Source organism: Haliotis rufescens, unplaced genomic scaffold (assembly GCF_023055435.1).
Source record: "Haliotis rufescens isolate VD_foot unplaced genomic scaffold, xgHalRufe1.0.p SCAF_2, whole genome shotgun sequence".
NCBI lineage: Eukaryota > Metazoa > Mollusca > Gastropoda > Lepetellida > Haliotidae > Haliotis > Haliotis rufescens.
The window spans coordinates 71592345-71614098 of NW_025963890.1; the positions used below are offsets into that span (position 1 = coordinate 71592345).

The 21754-nt window shown below is 42.6% G+C and overlaps 1 protein-coding gene across 1 annotated transcript; it reads right to left on the minus strand.

Moving 5' to 3' along the window:
- Positions 1-18097: 18097 nt before the first annotated feature.
- LOC125382136 (histone-lysine N-methyltransferase SETD1B-like) lies at positions 18098-20020 on the minus strand. Its single transcript, XM_048400512.1, has 2 exons — positions 18551-20020; positions 18098-18157 (listed from the first exon to the last, which is right to left on the minus strand). The coding sequence occupies exon 1, from the start codon at positions 19927-19929 to the stop codon at positions 19360-19362; it is 570 nt and encodes a 189-aa protein (XP_048256469.1). The 5' UTR covers positions 19930-20020; the 3' UTR covers positions 18098-18157; positions 18551-19359.
- Between the last annotated feature and the right edge of the window lie 1734 nt (positions 20021-21754).

Genomic DNA, 21754 nt, shown 5'->3' on the forward strand with positions numbered 1-21754 from the left:
AAATGGTGAAGTGGTGGACGTTGAAGTGGCGTGCAACAGAAGTCTGCGATTCTCCTCTTTTGATACGTCCTATGGCGATGTTCCGATCGGCAGTGGTGCGTCTCGGCATTTTCGAACTTGAAAAATGTTGACAATTGAATGTCAAATTATTGGCTTATGCTTGCCTTTTTATAGCCACTACCACGAGTTACGAGAGCTTTAACTTGCACGTGATTTTATTTTACTGTTTTCCTCCATGACATTTTTGAACAAGTGTGAAAACAAGCCGTTTTAAGACATTGCCAATCGACAATGGCTGCGTTTCACGCACCGTTTGTCGAATATCAGGCCACCAACATTTTCCAATAATATATATCCAATTTATATTCCGGATTTTTTGTGTAGTCAGGTTCAATGAACTACATACTACCTGTGCGTTTCTTTTTTTGAAGAGTGTATATCCAATACAGCCCATGCAAGTCTATAATGTTTGGCAAGTCTAGATTACTGCAGTATCGGACAATGAAGAAAGTTTCTGGGCTCCTTTTTTATATTTTATAACTATTATTTAACAACTGTTTTTTTTGGTAAAATATGTTCATTTCAAAGACTAGATGTTAGTCTAGTGTAACCCGTCCAACACCTCACACGCATATTGAAAGTTCGGCTGATAAATACTGTATATACCATATTCAGTCTATTTCTATTAAATATTGATTTCAACAATCCCATGGAACAAATCATTTTAGATGATCTTAACTACATTGTTTATGTTACATTTACATTTAAAGTTTATTTCTGTGTAATATGTCTTTAACTTTCCAAAAAAACAAGTCATGTTTGGGGTGATCTTTCCATCTTGCATTTGAAAAAAGGCAATTTGCTATTTGCCGTGATATTGTGAGCGTATTGTTAAAAGCAGCGTAAAGGCTTTGCTGTCCGCTCACTTACTAATACATGTAGCAAATACTTTGAAGACTCTAGCGATGGATGCTGCCGCTTAGGCCATACACCATCCATCAAACGTATCTTTGACAAGTTAATATCATGTCCATTGTGTAGCAGGAACCACCCTTTTCGAACCCTCTGTCGTGCTGTCCTCTCGTCAGGTTCCGGGACGTCTTCCAACTTCCTCAATGCTGTCATGATGACGGCTACATCGCAGTGAGACCAAGGGCGAGGCTAATTCATTCGACTCTGGACGCGGAAACGTTGTCCGGCCACACTGATAAGGCTTCAATGGTATTTCTTCTCGTGAAATCTCGTCTCTGTTTTCTCATGGCTAAAGCAACCTGCTTGTAGTCATGGCAACATATTTCCGTCCGCAATCAGTCCTGATCTAGGGGAAATGTCAATGCCCGTGCCTACGACTGGAGCGGACCTAATACAAGGTGAGAGATGGTGTACCACTCACTGGAAATCAATCAGATCTACCGAGATGCGTATCTGCTCGAGTCGCTGTCAAAGCCATCCCCCGGCCGTCACCAAATGTAATTCACATCTCCTCTAACCCCACTAACGACTTCCCCCAACAAAAAAAACACAAATTTAAGTACCACGTGTTGTGTCGAGGCGGCTTGACTCTCGCATTTTCTCGTACTTTCTCACCCCTTCATACAATGAACGCTGGGAGTGTTCAATTAGCGCCACTTTTTTTTACCCCTAATGCAATTCCGAGCTGGACGCGGTCATTGCCGTGTCATCAGCTGTGCAACATGCACTGGAATAGCTACACAAACGTATTGATGATAGCCATAATGGTTTTAATAGACACACAAGAGCAGCCTTTAGACGGACAGCGGGAGAGGAAACGTCACTAAAACTATCCAGTTTAGGCGCTTACTAAATCTTTCTGTCAACACCACTGTTGATAATCTCCCCCTTGAGAGCAGCGTTTAGATGAAGCGTCAGATCCTCGTTACATCCATAAGGCTCTATTGCATCATTAGGAAGAAAACTAGATAGGTTGGATGTGTTTAATATGAAAGCCCAGTAAGGGTCATGCCATTTTATTATTATCTTGAAAATTCTAGTTGCTAATAGCATGGTACTTCTGGGCCGCCATACCTGTCTGAGATTGTGTACAGTTTTAACAGTGAGTCTGATGAGAATAATGTAAACTGACTTTAACAAACTGTGAATATTCCCACTGACAACCAAATAGAAGCGACAATACCCTTTCCCTAGCAACAAGAAATCTCTACTAAGAACGACAAAACAACTTTATGTATGGCGGAATGAAAATATTTTTTATATAGTTTTGTTTAGAAGCTACATTCCAACACAAAAAGAAGTGATGAAAAGTTACGTTTTACCCAATATATCCAATTTTCAACCTTGGTTAGTATTTCTTACCCAAAAAGGGAAAAAGTTAAAAAAAATGGAACTGTAATAGATCTGATACGCTTTTTGCCGCTAACGTCATGGAAAACTGACACTGAACAAAAACAAGGGTTATTACCCTGTTAAAGAACCAAACCAATACATTTTCAGAACTCTCTGTATATCAATGAACACACAATGCCATTTGGAAAGTGGTCAAATGTAACAAATGTTGTATTTGGGATAACACTTTCGTAGTAAAATACAGATTCTTGTACCTTTTTTTGTTTGAGTCCCGTTCGGGATTCGAACCCACAAAAAAGTACGAGAATCTGTACTTTACTAAGAAAGTGTTATCGCAAATATACCATTTGTTACATTCGACCGCTTTCTAAATGGCATTGTGTGTTCATAGCTTTCGTGCCAATGTACACTTGTCAGAGGGGTACACAAAGTACGTGATCTACACTACCAGTTGTCGGACTTTTATTTTATGGAAGTCTCGGTGGCTGAGTGGGTGAGGTCGCTGACTTTGGGTGCTGGCGATTAGGTGCCCCACTTTGGCAGTGTGATTTCGAATCCCGAACGGGACTCAATCAAAATAAAGTACGAGAATCTGTACTTTACTAAGAAAGGGTTATCCCAAATATAATATTTCTCTGTATATTGTATGCCACTACGCCCCGTGTTTGCTATTTTTTAAAATATCAACATTAAACGTAACGGTCTGACATTATGTTTAACGGTTTTTCAAGACATGCATTTCTTCTCCGAAAGGTTGGACCAAATCATCTTTTTTCTGTTTCTAGTACTTTCCAAAACAAAATGTTTTAGTAAAAAATATCCGGACCCACAGGCAGCTCAGTGCTGCCAATCAGCTGATCTTCGGCACTTTAATAAAAGAACCTGAAGAGCCTCGAAGCAATGGCCCAGTGACAAGGGGCTAGTGATAAGAGTCTCGAAGCAATGGCCCAGTGACAAGGGGCTAGTGATAAGAGCCTCGAAGCAATGGCCCAGTGACAAGGGGCTAGTGATAAGAGCCTCGAAGCAATGGCCCAGTGACAAGGGGCTAGTGATAAGAGTTAAATACGAGAACCCAGAGCCAAGGTCCTAATGATAAGATCCTCGTAGCAATGGCCCAGTGAGTAGGTGGACGATTTGGTACTTTTGAGTGAGGGTGAATGTACTGTACCCTAGGGGTAGTGACAACACTGTAAGGACATGTAAACATTATTGGTCCATAGGCTTAACAGCACCCCGGTCACAAGCGGGATACGAACTCAGCACGTGGCGCTTTCGACCACTTACCCACTCCGCCCTTGGGATAAAAGTGAAATGCAATGGTCCCAGTGGAGCGAATTTAACACCAATGTCTTGTATATGTAACAAGAATTCTAATGACATGTTCACCACTCTGTGTCAAGCATCTCACAATCGTCTCCTCATTTTCCCCTAATTAAAACACACCATCCGCTTCACTTTAAACTCTCCACCCCAACCCTTAATCCAGCACTAACAACCGCACCATAAGTGCCCCCACCCCCATCCACCTCCCCCTCCATCTCCCCACCCCAACCCTTAATCCAGCACCAACATCCACACCATCAGTGTCCCCACCCCTGCCCGACTCCCCCTCCATCACCCCACCCCAACCTATTATGTCCGCCGAGGTGATAGAGAAACAAAATGACCTGACCGACCACCACTTCAGACATGCACTAAGTCCCTTATAGAAACTGCCAAGGAATCGATACCAGATCCAAACATCCTTCCTCGTGTTCGGGTGTTGGGAGGAAGGAGATAAAAGTGTTCCTTGCTCTAAAATCAACTCTTCCAAAATAGCACACAGCAGCTGTCAGTGGAAATTGAGAGTTGTCAATGAAAGACGTTTGAACGTCTGTGTAATGAATGCTTCGATGTTTAGAACAGCCCTACTCACACATCTCTCGCCAGTGAAGCAGGGATACCTTTTCAGGAACTGAATGAGAAAAACTTTAAAGGGTCTTTGAATGTAAAAAGAAAAAGAAATCCTAATATTTCAGATCGAGCTTTGGAAAAAATATTAATGACATCTAAATAAACGTTAGGTGCAGGTCACGTATTGAATCTAACGACTCACTGAAATAAGTACACACTTTGAAAGTGGGAACAGTAGGAAGCTTTGATAGGTTTTAGAAGACAACCAGGGAGGCTGTGAATGACGACAGCAAAGAAATCCATGTTCAAAGAAACGCGGCAAAGAAACCACAGATACAATTAAAAGAGAAATTTCGTAAAAGTTCCAGTCATCGATACCATAATATGTGTTTTAATATGAACTAAATATGGTAAAGTAAAAAATGATTAGACTTCAGACTGTTGAGGAAAATAGTAATCGTCTTCGACAAAAAGTACTTTGTTACAAGATGCTTGCGGAGATGTGAGGCGTTTATTTGTCCTCAAACTGACAGACAACAATTTGTTGATAATAGACACCGTGAAACAGTCAATTTTAATATACATTAAGCGACACCGGTGCGTTGCAAGGAGCTTGAATTGCCGAGATTACTGAAATTGGACATAGATCGACACAATGTCTGATGGACTGACTTCTGGATATTCCGTGTGTACATCATGTAGCGGGTACATGGCCATTTTTTTCCACACGTCATTGACCAATACAATTCAAGAATGTTGTATGTAAGCTAAGATAAGTATATCGGGAAAATTCAGAATAATATATTTCAGCATGAAGAAGAAAGACTTAGTGCATCTCGATTAAGATCTGATTGTTATTGAGTGAGTTTGGTTTGGTAATAGCAGAATTATAAACCCAGAAGGCTACAAGGTGTGAGTGAATGAGTTTGGTCTAACACTGCTTTGAACAGTATTCCAGTTATATCACGGCGTGTCAGCTTAAGCCCGAAGTGATACAGGTCTCAGATGTTTACCACTTTTGTGAAATCCACAAGCACGGGCATGGTGCTAACAAACCTAGAAACACAATCAGGGCAAATCGGGATTCGAACCCACAATCATAGGTTTCTGACGTGCCCAAGTGACGCAAGGTTACAGCGAATTGCTTCAGACGACTGGGATACCCATGCCCCCGGTTGCTATTGGCGATGGCCAGGAGGTCACTTCCCACTTCTGTGTTGATCAGGAGGACGCTGCTACTGACCGCTGACCGCCACTGTTTATCTACAATGTCCAGTCTTACGCCGTATGACCAGCGTCAGTCACCACTTATTGACTGTCGGAGTCGCTGAAGTGGCGGGCGCAGCGACAGAAGCGTCTCATTACGGCTGTTACGGCAAGCGAACAAGCGACGCTAACAGCCCCTTCATCTCTCCGTGGAGCGATGGACCATACATCCGTACTTAAACTAATTAGACACACCACAGCGGCTAGCGACGACCACGACGGCGGTAATCTCGTCTACAACAATGGAAGCGGTGACAACGATGGCCTTCACTACTGAAAAGCCAACACCACAGGCCTGACTCTCTCATCACCTACGGCCAAGTCCTACTTTTCCTGGACACACATGATAATCTAACCAGTCCCGTAACATGTAGAATGGACCCGTGAAGATCCGGGTAGAATAGGTCTTCAGCAACCCATGATTGCCGCAAAAAACGACTATGCTTGTCGTAAGAGGCGACTAACGGGATCGGGTGGTCAGGCTCGCTGACTTGGTTGATGCATGTCATTGTATCCCAATTGCGTTGGTCGATGCTCATGATGTCAATCACTGGATTGTCTGGTCCAGACTGGATTATTTACAGACCGCCGTCATATAGCTGGAGTTTTGCTGAGTGCGGCGTTAAACAACACATAAACAAACAAACAAACTAACTAACAAACAGTAGTAATCTGGCACGCTACCACACTATAAACATTTAAAATATGAAGAAGCTCAGAGAGATTGGAGATGGAACATCTAGACTTGATTCATTTAGGGCTATAGCATAACAGTGAGGGCTTGGCGGAAGGGAAAATAATATGGTTCATGGACTGTGAGACAGGCTACTACCACTTGAGTGGTAGGCGTCTTCAGTGAGTCTATGTCACTTTGTCTGATGCTGGAGGGGGCATATTAGGCCAGGCTCATACTAAAAGACGTGAAAAAGATGGTACTTGTTGTTTCCCTGCCTGGCGCTCAGCATTAACGAAATAGAAAAAGGACTGGTCGGCTCGAGTGAGTATACTGTTTCTGAGTTGGATATCTATGTTAAACTGCGTCATGGTATCTAAGTGATCTAGCACTATTAAAATACGTTTGGACGAGTACAAACAGCCATACACACACACTCGTCAAGGCTCGGGATTTTGAAAACGCGTTCATTCAGGGGAGATAATCTGTATTTCCCCGTACCTGATTGGTTCTCCTCTAACAGTTCCACGTTAAATCCCAACATACGGGCGACTGGTATGCGAAACCCAAGTTTATCGAATGATTTGCGTTTGATCGCCTGAGCCTAGCAACAACGCCAGGGACGAAGGGCAATTGTGAACGTCCCTTCGAAATAAATATTCCATCAAGGGGTCAGTTTATTGACATTTTTATAACACTGTTTTTTTTATCTGATAATTTGTGTTGTCAATGTTGGGAGCAACATACACTGTAAAATGTGTTTAGAATGTAAACACAGACAAGACATGTTTAGATCTAAACATGATTAGAAATGTGTTTAAATCCTAAACATACACATTTAATGTGTTCTACCTGAACGCATTTAGGTCTAAACGCATGAAATGAGCTACGTCTCACAGCCTAAACACCACCTAAACACAACATCCCTATAATCGATAACCCATGGACACAGAGATTGGTTACAAAGTTTCGTAATTTCGTAAATATTCATGTTTTAATTGATATTTCATAATATTTAAATCGCTCTGAAAAAATCGAAACTCAAAAGTGGTTCTGAAATAGACAATGGAATCCCTGTCTGGTTTTAACAGTGTATCGATTTATCGTTCCAGCGGACGCTGCTTTAAGGCTAAATCTTACGATCCATGCCTTAATGATACGGATTGCGCACCAGTTGAGATCGGGTATTGTGGCTTTTCAAAACGGGTTGAGGGGCCACGGGTGGCCCAGTCGTCTAAGGCGCCGCGATTCGCTGTGCAGAGTTGCGTCCCTTGGGCACGCCAGAAACCTATGATTGTGGGTTCGAATCCCGGTTCGCCCCGATTATGTTTCTAGGTTTGTCAGCACCATACCCGTGCTCGTGGGTTTCACCGAAGTGGTAAACATCTGAGACCTGCATCACTTCGGGCTTTCCTCCCACATTAAGCTGACACGCCGTGATTTTACATGGAATAGTGTTAAAAGCGGCGTTAAACCCAACTATCTCACTCACTCAAAACGGGTTGACAGACGCATCGTCAACTGCCACGGGGACATTCGAGACTCGTGTCAATCCGGGACACCCTTGCAGGTTATGGAAACCAGGCTGATATGGGGAGCCAATGTCAGGTGTTGACCAGACTTAATAAGGTCAGTCCTCTTTTTCTTGAAAATTACACGAGAATACACCTTTAATTTGACCCTTTTCCCGAAAATATCACCACGTCTTTTATTCTGTTCCTTGTATCCTGGGTTCAAATCCCTCTTCACCATGGTTATGTTCCTAGGTTTGAATGCACCATACCCGTGCTCGTGGGTTTCGCCAAAGTTGTAAACGTCTGGGACCTGCACCTCTTTCGACTTTCCTCCCACTTTAAGCTGACACGCCGTGATATAACTGGAATACTGTTCAACGCAGTGTTAGACCAAACACACTCACTCACACCTTGTAGCCTTCTGGGTTAATTATTCTGCTATATTTAGACGCCCGTTGGGATTCCGCAAAAGACTAGGCCCCAAGTAACTCATAGCTGTCGTCATGGGGATCGGGTGGTTATTCCATGTGGGATGATGGTCATGCTGTCAACCACTGGTTGGCCTCGGTTATTCATAGGCCGCTTTGATATAGCTGGAATATCGCTGATTCTCCCGGAAAATAAACAATCAGCTACTTATTTTGGATTTTTTGATTAAAAATGTTAACTTTCACTTAAAGACATAAGTCTGGAATAAAACTATCTGATTTGTCACCTCGACGAGAATGGCACCCTGGGGTATTATCTCGATTTTCTAATTATGATATTTTCATTTACGACAGACTTAGAGCAAGGCTAGGCATGATCATTATCCAGTTCAAGGTCGCCGTTAATCCCTGTTCATTCCATAACGAGGCTATAATTATCGCGTGATATTTAAGCGTTTTTCTACGGGTATTGCACTACTGACTATCGTCACCAAGCCTCATTCCGTTCTGTCAAACTTCAAACGTTTGAAGTAAACACTTGAAAATTGTATACTGCCAACGAACTACAAAGGTTATCAAAACAATACTAGGCCGTAACACTGCTAAGTTAGGTTCAAAAACACAACCACGTCGCTATATAAGTGCAATAATCTTGGACGCGACGTTAAACCCCATTTCACCTCACCTCACCACCTCAAAAACACAACTATGATACCCGTGTCAAATACATCACCATCGAATGACCATTTTTTGTTTGTTTCATTTTGAGCGCCATGAAACATGGATGTATACTTTCTTTTGGCCGACCGTTTATAATATTAACTCGTAATCTTTGTGTAAACCCGTGTTATTTCTTTACCATAAAAAAAGAGAGAAAAGCAATCTCATTAAAATCAGACCTTAGTTCTCGCGACCGCAAAACAAAGATCTGAGGACATCCTATCACGGCGGTCACGTCAGAACGACCTTTCATCCGACCAATCCGAGCGTGGCTTATCAGATCGGAAAAGTGACATTTGGAATGCGTTTTCTAATCATGCAACCTCGAAATGGTTAACACGGGGTATTCTGAACGACAGTTACGGGCTGTATGACAGATTTCGTCAAAATCATCGTTCATAAAGAGTGGAAACGAAAGATACTTTCTATAGCCCTTGGGCAGCACTGTCATACAATCTCGGCCATCTATTAGACGTTACAGAATTTTCGTTTGTACAGTTTTGTGAATCGATATTTTTCAAAGCTCGTCTGGAATAGAAATCGCCAGTTTGAAACTAGTTCCGTAAAGCTCGAGAAAGTTGCTTTCTGATTGGCTGATGTCAACTTCTTGTTGGTCGGTTACAGTTCGCGAAAGGTTGCTCAGACGTGACCTGTAACAAGATGGCCTCAGACCTTTGTTCAGCGGTCGCGATAACTAAGATCTGATTTTAATGAGATTTGAGAGTAAAGATGCCTATTATTTACACAGAATATAGTAGTTAGGGTCACGCGCTTATTCATTGCAATATTTCAAAAGCCAACATGCATGGTGTATATCTCATTAGGGAGAGGAGATCCAGCGGTCGCTTCCACACTACGTATAAATGCTAATTGACATTAGTGACACTGAGAACGACCCATGCATCATCTTGTTTCACAGACCACACTGTCATCTCCCCATTCAGCATCCAGTCTACAGGGGAAGTCTGGAAGTTCTCTGAAAACCACAGCCTGTTTTAGCTGCTTAATCACGTGACGACATGCTGCTTATTTCATGGTGGCGGAACCACTAATTGTATTGGCCCAGACAACGCGATCATAAACACGAATTATATCGACTGTATGTCTCCTGACAGGGTTTATTTGTTTTTTTCACTCACACGATATGATAACAATAATCTTGAAGTGCTTCAGATCAGTGGCGGGGCACAGTCGTCCTTATTCAATCTGCAGAGTTGCGTCCCTTTGGCACGCCAGGAACCCAAGATCATTGGTTCGAATTCCGCGCCCCGATTGTTTCCAGGTCTTTGGACACCATACCAATGCTCGTTGGTTTCACCAAAGTGGTAAACGTCTGAGACTTGCATCACTTCGGGTCTTCCTCCGTGATATAACTGGAATATTGTTTATACGGTGTTGAACCCAACACACCCTGAGCAGTAGCGGTAAAATGATTCCGAAAAATGCAAACCTTAGTGGGTGTGACGTCATAATACTGCATCAAAAAGTGTTTTCCAAGCACATTGTCATATTAGCGAGGTGGGCGGTAGAACTATTTTTTTACTCTTTATCGAAAACATAAGCGAATTTTTTATTTTTTCCCTAACAAGAGGACCAACAAGCTCAACTGCGCCCACACTGAACTCTGGGTATTTGAAAAAAAGATTGTTTGGCAATGAAATTGGCTCGCAGAATTCAAAGTGACGCGCCAATACCCGAAAGAAACATTTCCTTCTTCGCGGAAACCAAGTTTAAATGATTGGATCACACGAAGACTGATTAGGATGTGGGGATGAAACGACCCCACTGTGCACAGGTCGGATACGGATTGGTTTGAACAAACTGATGCACTGAAAATATAGTCCGCAAAAAGAGTTGACATTTTTAAGAATTGACTTCAAAATCTTTTTGCTTTTTTGGATGTTAACTGAAGGTCCAAAGAAAGTTGTAATGGAGTTTGGTGAACTGTAAAATGAAAACAAAGACCAAGAAGATGCTTCAGCGGACCCTAAGGTGACACTGGGGCGTCGTCATCAACACCACGTATGACCTCCCCTGGCAAGGATGCACGCCTCAATCCGCCGTCTCATGGATCACGTCAAACGTCTGATGACGATTGCCGGAATGTGTTGCCAAACTTCTTGCAAGGCGTGTTCCAGGTCCTGTAAGTTGTTTGGATGGTTGGGTCGTCTCCTCACCTCTCTACCCAGATGATCCTACAAGTACTCGTTCGGGAGAACGCGAGGGCCAAGGCAATACGGGCAGGTTGACATTGTTTAGAAAGTCCAGCATGAACAGGGCGGTGTGTGGTCGGGCGTTGTCCTGTTGGACCCCCCTTGGTTATCGCTGCAGAAATGACGCCGCTACTCGTCTCAGGACTTGGTCAACGTATCGTTGTGCATTGAGGTTGCCACGGATAACAACGAGCGTGTCTTCTGAGACCATGACCCCCATGGGGATGGACATCTTGTATACAGCCAGGGCCATTCTTTACCCCTACAGCGATAAATACGGACCCTCCTGTGTGCATAGAATAGGTTGAACCTGCCCTCATCAGTAAACAAGACACGTTGCCATTCTCGTTGCTGCCAACGTCCTACACGTCGAGACCACAGTAGTCTGTCTTGGCGATGTTGTGGACCCAACCCCATCACACGGAGCGAGACAGTGACCCAACACCATCACACGGAGCGGTCTCTATGTCCTAATGCCAACAACACGCAGTCGTCCTTGTGGCGGCTGACACAGTGACCAAACGCCGTTGCTGTCGATGCCGTGACTGTCAGGAACCGGTTGCGTAGATGCAAGGTTCGCAGATATCTTTCCTTAAAGGGGGTCGTTACACGTGGTCTGCCACCTGTCAGTGGTGTGGCCAGTCCTGTTGTACTGTGATCAGTTTGCTTATTGTCTTACGTGAGCAACTGGGTCTTCTGGCAATCTGACCTTGTGGAGTCCCTACCATGGCCATACCAATGGCCCTCTCTCTCTGTTCTGCATTTAAACGTGGCATTTGTTCGGTGTGGTTTTGGTTCATGTGATTGTGTGTGACATCATTACACTGTACATCATTACATCCTGTTTACTGTATTTTGTGGCAGCACGTGCATCGACAGCTGCACGTTCTTGGTTCTTTGGAAAAGAGTTTGCTGCGTTTGGGGCCATTGTTTACATCATGTTACAAACATTTGACCGCATGCGTTTTTTGGTTATTCAAAATTTTCCAATGTAAACTTTCTTTTGATCTTCAGTTTACTTATCCTTTTTGGTTTGTGACGATGGACCACCTACTAGTCCAACCAATCAACACATACTTACTGATTAGTAAAGTACTGAAATACTGAATAAACTGTCTGTCTGTCTGATTAGTAAAGTCTACTAGCATGTTAGTATCCAAGTGGACAGTGAAAATTACTAACAAAGTTAGTGAACTATTTCTTTCAATGTAATACTGACAAGCCTCGCTCCAAAGCCAGTGTAATGTTGACAAGCCTCGCTCCAAAACAGTGTAATGTTGACAAGCCTCGCTCCCAAACAGTGTGATTTTGACAAGCCTCGCTCCCAAACCAGTGTGATGTTGACAAGCCTCGCTCCCAAACCAGTGTAATGTTCACAAGCCTCGCTCCCAAACAGTGTGATGTTGACAAGCCTCGCTCCCAAACCAGTGTGATGTTGACAAGCCTCGCTCCCAAACCAGTGTAATGTTGACAAGCCTCGCTCCCAAACAGTGTGATGTTGACAAGCCTCGCTCCTAAACCAGTGTGATGTTGACAAGCCTCGCTCCCAAACCAGTGTAATGCTGACAAGCCTCGCTCCCAAACCAGTGTGATGTTGACAAGCCTCTCTCCCAAACCAGTGTGATGTTGACAAGCCTCGCTCCCAAACAGTGTGATGTTGACAAGCCTCGCTCCCAAACCAGTGTGATGTTGAGTGTTGATGTTAGATATAAAACAACACTAGTTAATAAGTGGGACACGAAATCACCTATCTTTAGCATGCTACATCTTGTCTCCAAATACAATTTATCTGACGAGGTTAATGAGTATATAATGTGTTAAAATTTCATCAAGAAACGATTATGGTCAAAACTGGTGAAAGAAAAGATTCACCTACACGAAAAACAATTACTAAACAATGCGCTTTCGAGCAGATTTTCTCTGTCAAGATATCTAACAATCCGATCTGGACGAGAACATAAGTTATGGAAACTTGCTCTCAATAGATCAGAATATTTTACTTCCTTAGCTAGACTAGTTCGCTTAGGTTCAATGCCAATAGAATCAAAGGAATGCATTTGTGGAAGAGTTGCGAATGATATAGTGAAACACGTTTTCATGTCATGTCACAATAATTTAGAAGAAAGAAATATCATATTTGATAAAATCATTGATTTGCTTGATGTTAAAATATTTGTGAGAATCTGGGCAGACGATGATACCTTTCTGACTTTTCTGCTTGGCGGTTTACCTGAACAACTTAAAGTTGAATTAGACTACAATGTATGGGCAGAGAGCATGATAAATATTGGTGGTGCAGTTAAAAAGTTGGATGAAGTCATCCGAAGCTGCTTATACTAAACAATGTATGCATTGTAAACAAGTGTACATTTGTAAATAACACATGCTAATTGTCCATCTAATAACACAAATAATCAATATGATACATATGTATATGAACTACTTCTGACATATATGTAATATACATATATATGTGTGTGTGTACACTTATACTATAGATGTTGTCTGTTCACTGTATACCTTGTACTCTTCATGAAATGGAGGAAATAAAGAAGATCTATCTCTATCTACTAACTGATTAGTAAAGTCTACTAGCATGTTAGTATCCAAGTGGACAGTGAAATTTACTAACAAAGTTAGTGAACTATTTCTTTCAGTGTAATACTGACAAGCCTCGCTCCCAAGCCAGTGTAATGTTGACAAGCCTCGCTCCCAAACCAGTGTAATGCTGACAAGACTCGGTTCCAAACAGTGTAATGCTGACAAGCCTCGGTTCCAAACAGTGTAATGCTGACAAGCCTCGGTTCCAAACAGTGTAGTGCTGACAAGTCTCGCACCAAACCAGTGTAATGTTGAGATTTCTCTGTCCCGAACCAGTATAAAGTTAACAAGACTTGGTCCCAAACCAGCGTTTTACTAACAAGCCCTGAGATGCGTCACTAGCAACCATGTGTCATGTCCGCCTCCACACAACTCCCATGTAATCAGTCATGTCTGAGCCGGCTTTAGTTTGTCAACTATCACAATGGGCGATACAATCATGATTACGTGACTCTCTTCGCGGGAGAGGTGGACATCAAGATGGAGCCTGTCATGTGATGTCGTGATATTTAATGACGCCCAGTGCCTCTGTCGTTGTTACACGTAGACGACATTGGTTGTGTTTGTAGCGTCACGTAAAGCGATTATCTCCCTGCTGCCATGGGTAATGAACGGTCTATCACTTTCCTATGTATGACATCGTTGCTGTGGTTAGCCAAAGTCTGGAATGATGCAGCAGCCCAGCTTATCTATTTCGGTTTCCTTGTGCTAAACGCGCACAAAATCCAAAACATCTAGTTACATCCAATTTTCATCTCAAATACAATCGAAAACACGAACCGCATACAATACATCATTAAAGACGATTTGTTATGATGGAAGGTTTATTTACACTCCGTTTGTCACGAACGATACTGCTATTGATGTTGACGACAAAGGTGTCCTTGCTCTTTATGGCAACGATGATCCTGCTGTTGATGTTGATGACAACGATGGCTCTATTGTTGATGTTGATGACATCGATGATCATGTTGATGAGGTTGATGACAGCGATGATCGTGTTGTTGATAACAACGATGACACTGCTGTTAATGTTGATGACAGTGATGATTGTGTTGTTGATATTGATGACAGCGATGATCGTGTTGTTGATAACAAAGATGACACTGCTGTTAATGTTGATGACAGCAATTACCGTGTTGTTGATGTTGATGACAGCGATGACTGTATTGTTGAAGTTGATGACAACCGTGTTGTTGAAGTTGATGACAACCATGTTGTTGAAGTTGATGACAGCGATGACTGTGTTGTTGGAGTTGATGACAACCGTGTTGTTGATGTTGATGACAGCGATGACTGTGTTGTTGAAGTTGATGTCAGCAATGACTGTGTTGTTGAAGTTGATGACAGCGATGACTGTGTTGTTGATGTTGATGACAACCGTGTTGTTGAAGTTGATGACAGCGATGATCGTGTTGTTGATGTTGATGACAGCGATGAGGGTGTTGTTGATAACAATGATGACACTATTGTTAATGATGATGACAACGATGATCGTGTTGTTGATGTTGATGACAGCGATGACTGTGTTTTTGAAGTTGATGACAACCGTGTTGTTGAAGTTAATGACAGCGATGACTGTGTTGTTGAAGTTGATGACAGCCGTGTTGTTGATGTTGATGACAGCGATGACTGTGTTGTTGAAGTTGATGACAACCGTGTTGTTGATGTTGATGCCAGCGATGACTGTGTTGTTGATGTTGATGACAACCGTGTTGTTGATGTTGATGACAACGATGATCGTGTTGTTGATGTTGAACCAGGAATCATAATCTGTGCAATACAGGGATTCGAACCAAAACCGCTAGGCGTTTTCCCAAGGAAAAGAATAATAGCTTAACTGAGCGTTTTCGAACCCACAAATCAATGTCCCGTTCTCTCCACGCCCGCTCCTCCCTCTTCCCGTCAGGAACGAGGTCACGGATGCTGCAGAAACATTAAGAGGATTTCCTCAAGTTTTTGTCCGAAGAGGATTACTTATATAGTGGTCTGATAATTAGCTTCGGGTCCGAGACCTGACGGGATGTGCCGAAGTGTGCTGAATGTGTCCGGCCTTGTGTAGCTCAGTGCTACTAAATCCGAGTCCGTACACAACTTGAAGGCCCGAGTGCACTTGACGAGGGTTTAATTCACTATTTACCAGTCCATGATTGGATTTAAGTGTATTTTGAACCAGAATGCCGATGTAAGAAGCTTACCTGAATACAGTCTGGATCGTTAATGGAATTGGGGAAAAGTGATGAGATTGGTTACTTGGCTAAGTTCTCGAGATGAGATTTGAGGAGCGAGGTTATCTTGGTCTATATCAGTGCAGGACTGACACACCTGTCAGACACACCTGACAGACATACCTAATATACACACCTGACACACACCTGACAGACATACCTGACACACATGACAGACACAACTGACACACCTGACAGACATGGCTTGCAGACAAACACACCTGACAGACACACGTGACAGATATACCTGACAGACACACCTGATAGACATACCTGATACACCTGCCATACCTACCTGACAGACACACTTAACAGACACACCTGAAAGACACACCTGACAGATATACCTGCCAGACATACCTGCCAGATATAGCTGACAGACACACCTGACAGACAAACATGACAGACACACCTGACAGATATACCTGACAGATATAGCTACACAGACACACCTGACAGTTATACATGACAGACACACCTGACAGACATACATGATACACCTGACAGACCTACCTGACAGACATACATGATACACCTGACAGACCTACCTGACAGACACACCTGACAGACATACATGATACACCTGACAGACCTACCTGACAGACACACCTGACAGACATACATGATACACCTGACAGACCTACCTGACAGACACACCTGACAGACATACATGATACACCTGACAGACCTACCTGACAGACACACCTGACAGACATACATGATACACCTGGCAGACCTACCTGACAGACACACCTGACAGACATACATGATACACCTGACAGACCTACCTGACAGACTCACCTGACAGATATACATGATACACCTGACAGACCTACCTGACAGACACACCTAACAGACATACATGATACACCTGACAGACCTACCTGACAGACACACCTGACAGACATACATGATACACCTGACAGACCTACCTGACAGACACACCTGACAGACATACATGATACACATGACAGACCTACCTGACAGACACACCTGACAGACATACATGATACACCTGGCAGACCTACCTGACAGACTCACCTGACAGACCTACCTTACAGACACACCTCCTGACAGACATACCTGACAGACATACCTGACAGACATACCAGACACACCTGACAGACATACCTGATACACCTGCCAGACCTACCTGACAGATACACCTAACAGACACACCTGACAGACATACCTTACAGACACACCTGACAGACATACCTGATACACCTGTCAGACCTACCTGATACACCTAACAGACACACCTGACAGACATACATGACAGACATGACATGTGTATTGTTATATTACCTGTTTTACACGGGTTACGCGTGTTGGCATATTACCTGTATTACCTGTGTTACGTGTGTTGGTATATTACCTGTATTACCTGTGTTACGTGTGTTGGTATATTACCTGTATTACCTGTGTTACGTGTGTTCGTCTTCAATCCGTATTACCTGTATTACGTGTGTTGGTATATTACCTGTATTACCTGTATTACCTGTGTTACGTGTGTTGGTATATTACCTGTATTACCTGTGTTACGTGTGTTGGTCTTCAATCTGTATTACCTGTATTACGTGTGCTGGTATATTACCTGTATGTCTGATTTGAGTCTGTGAATAGAAGGTTGTCGTCTTTTTCACTTATTTCTTCATGTCAAACTGGCATAAGTTTATAAAGCAGAGGTTATTCCTTGATTGCAGAATTTCTGTATTAAACTTATATGGACAGGTGATCATCAACATGGGTATTGCAGTTTAAACTTTACGCCGTGAAAAACATTCATCATCGCAAGATCGCGGGGTAATATCTTTCTTCCGGCTTCAAACCTGCAACAAAGTTTTTCAATACGAAAACCTCCTGCCACTTTCACCGCCTCGATGTTTTGAAATATAACGTTTTTCACCTCATTCATCTAAAATCCATGGGCATCTGTCAACGGGCTTTTATAAAGATTTAACAGTTTTAAAGTAAAAATATTTCCCGAGGGCATTGGAACCTCTAACAGCATCAACACAAAAAGGGATGAAGAGATCTTGCGTAAGGCTTGAACTTGCTCCGCAAAGTAACGATGACCAGAAAAACAGTTGGTATCAACCTTGCAACGGCATTCGTTACTGAGGAGAGTGCGTGGTCGGTCGTGTCGGAATTCAGACGCGATCGCCACAATTACCATTAAATCACATAATGCTTGTTTGTTTATATAACCGGGATTTGTGATGGCGAATACAAGGTCCAACACAGGCTACGGGTGTGAGTCTTTATTGCCTTATTAGTAGATAACAATGACACCCTGTAATGTACAAACAATAAGATTATAAAAACAGTAGTACACAGGTTTCATACACACATATATTAATACAATACAAAGCAACCTTTCATTTAATATAAACATAGTCTATATTCATTACATCAACATGAACTTAATAATCAATGATATATAAAATCATTACCTTACCCTGAAGTAAACAAACGATTGATCAAGGGCGATAACTCGATCCCGACATTACTGATAAGATTACAATATATATATGGTCCACGGTTCCAACATACAATGAACATTACAAATTCAATTACCACTTTGTTGAAACTACTATATTAATTCATTACCTGCTGATACATTTGGTATGATACACTATTTACAAAATATACTTCATGACACAACAAACATGTAAATTATGCGTACCCTGTGGGTGACACTGGGGTGTTTGTCCTCTCTAGGCAGCCGCCTTGCGTGGTAGCTTTGTAGCTGTCAGCACGCTCCTAATTACAGAATCAACTATGAATAAATGTAACATACAGAATACAATTGAGGAAATATAACTAACTACTAACTACCATACAATGATTGACATTGCATACAAATTCAGTATTTACACAATGATAAAAATCAACGCCTTCACTCAAACATTCACACACAGGAAGAAGAAGGATGAAAAGCATTTATAGTGTTTACTTAGCCTTATTTAATTATTAACTTAGTAATATGGTGACACAATCACCATACCAAAGATAAGCATGTTAATAATACTGAAATAACATTCCACATAACTTAGATAACATAAGTTATATCATTATACAAATACATAGATATTAGCTAGCAATATTAAAGATTACTAACCTTATTAATCGAATTATTAATCCCAGATCTGTCCAAGTCCAAATTGTTGACTGACTTCTGAATGGGTGTATTGTCAAGTGCAAGATGGATGAAAAGTGCACAGTTTGAACAAGCCAATGAAAACAAGGCTTGGGTTAGAACAAAGAGGAGAAACAATGACACAAACATAGACCAACCCAACCACCCTCTACATTATAAGTAAACTAATCCAGAAGCCCATAATAGATATTGAACTAAGAACCTACTTTCCTAACAACTTAAAATAATATTACAAACCTAAAGGACCTCAAATAGATAAAACATATATACAACAAAACTGTATGTTAATACTTGTGTCTGCCACATACTTCCCCCCACAGGAAAATGATGTCTCATCATTTGACCTTGCCGCTAACAAGATCGAGAAGAGTATCAGCCACTCGGTGTCGCTGATCCCGGAATCTATCATCAGCTAGCAGAGAATTGAGATAGTTGGCTCTGGCAAGCCATTCTGGATTTCCAGGATCACTTATGGCAGAAAGAACATATTCTCCACTTCTCATCCAGTTGGGCTGTGACCTGGTTCTGGTTGACCGCCGTGGCTGAGAAGCATCTTCTGGCTGCAAATTGGGTTGTTCTTCTCTGTCATCCTCACTACCTGTGGCCCCAGTCTCAGATCTGTCTTCATCTTGCTCGTTCTGGTGAACAGTATTATCAGTTGGCTCTTCTTCTTCCCTCCCTTCTTCAGTAGGAGTCTTATCTCCTTCTAAAGCTTCTTCTGACTCTCCTTCAGTTGGCCTTTCCACTGTGATCTCAGTAGGAACTGAAGGTTCTGAAGAACGGGTATAGCCAATTGCTGATTCCTCATCAGACAGATCTTCACTTGTTTCGACAGCCGTGTTCTTCCTCGGCTTAGGCACAGGTATTGGTACTTGTCGTCGTCTGGGTTTAATGGCTGGTGGCATTTTGACTGGCAAAGAACTAACTGGCAGCAAGAGGTTACGATGTAGCACTCTATTTCTTCCCTCTCCATTCTCCTTTCCAACCTCAAAGACAGGTATCGATGTGCTGGGATGGCGCAGCACAACATATACATCTTCCTCCCATCTGTTAGCTAATTTATGTCTTCCATCAAAGGCCACAATCTTTACAAGGACTCGATCTCCTGGTTCCAACATTGCAGCTCTGGCCCTCTGGTCATAGTAAGTCTTCTGCTTGGCCTGAGATTTCTGAGATGCTGTTGAAGCTATGTCATAAGCTTGCTTCAAACGGTCCTTCAAGGATTTGGTGTACTCTGTTATGGACTTGCTTTCCTGAATTTCCATGTCCAATCCAAAAACAAGGTCAACTGGTAGTCTTGGATGTCTTCCAAACATCAAGAAGAAGGGAGCTACAGATGTTGACTCATGGCGGGTACAGTTGTAGGCGTGGACGAGTGGACCTACATGCGCCTTCCAGTTCTTCTTTTCATTTGGTTCCAAAGTACCAAGCATGTTACAAAGAGTACGGTTGAACCGTTCTGTCATCCCATTGCCCATTGGATGGTATGGCGTTGTCCGGGACTTTTCTATTTTCAGAAGCTGGCACAATTCCTGCATCACCTTCCCTGTAAAATTGGCTCCTTGATCAGAATTGATTCTTTTTGGAAGACCATAATGGATGACAAAATTGCTGAAAAAGGCTTCTGCTGTTGTTTTTGCTGACATGTTCTTGGTTGGGTAGGCTTGGGCGTAGCGAGTGAAGTGATCTGTCACAACCAAGACATGTTCTATTCCTCCTTTAGAGGGTTCTAGGGAAAGGAAGTCCATGCATACAAGCTCTAGTGGCTCGGAAGTCTTGATGCTGATTAAGGGAGCTTTGATGTTGGTTGGAGTTTTCCTCCTTAGACAACGCTCACAATGTTTTAGGTGGGTCTCCACGTCACTTGTTATCCCTGGCCAGTAGAATCTGTCCTGTAGAAGTGATACAGTCCTGTCTCTTCCAGGGTGTCCAACATTGTCATGGAGGCTCCTCATTGCCGCAGTTCTTAATCGAGAGGGTAGAACTAGCTGTTCCCGGTCTACGCCATTAACATTGGCGAATCTGTATAGAACTCCTCGCTTGAGTTTGAACTGACTGTAGTTCTTCATCAATGATGTCATTTCAGGATCCTTCAGGTAGTTCATCCGGTCTGGTCTTGCTCCATTCCTCAAGTGTGTGATAATTTCTACAAGGGCTTGATCTTTAGCCTGTGATCGTCTCCAGTCTCTGGCATTCTGTTCACATCTGTCCTCAGTTAAGTCAAGGTCTTCATCTTCAACCACATCTGCAGAGAGGCACAAACTTTCCACAAGATTCGTCACATGGGTTGAATGACAAATAGCTGTGACATAATCTTTGGCAATCTCATCCATGTCATCAGGGTCTTCCTTGACTGGTAACCTAGACAGAGCATCGGCATCACTGTTGGATTTCCCTGGGCGGTACTTAATGCTGAAATTATAGCTGGAGAGAGCAGCAAGCCATCTATGACCTGTGGCGTCTAATCGAGCACTTGTCAGCACATACGTCAATGGATTGTTGTCGGTAATAACCACAAAGTCATGACCCCACAAGTAGTCATGAAACTTCTCTGAGATAGACCATTTCAGACACAAAAACTCCAGCTTGTGTGCTGAATAATTTCTCTCAGAACGACTGAGTCCTCTACTTGCATAAGCTATTACTCGTGGCTGTCCGTCCTGCACCTGGTAGAGTACTGCACCTAATCCATGACCACTGGCATCTGTATGTAGTTCAAAGGGCTTGGTA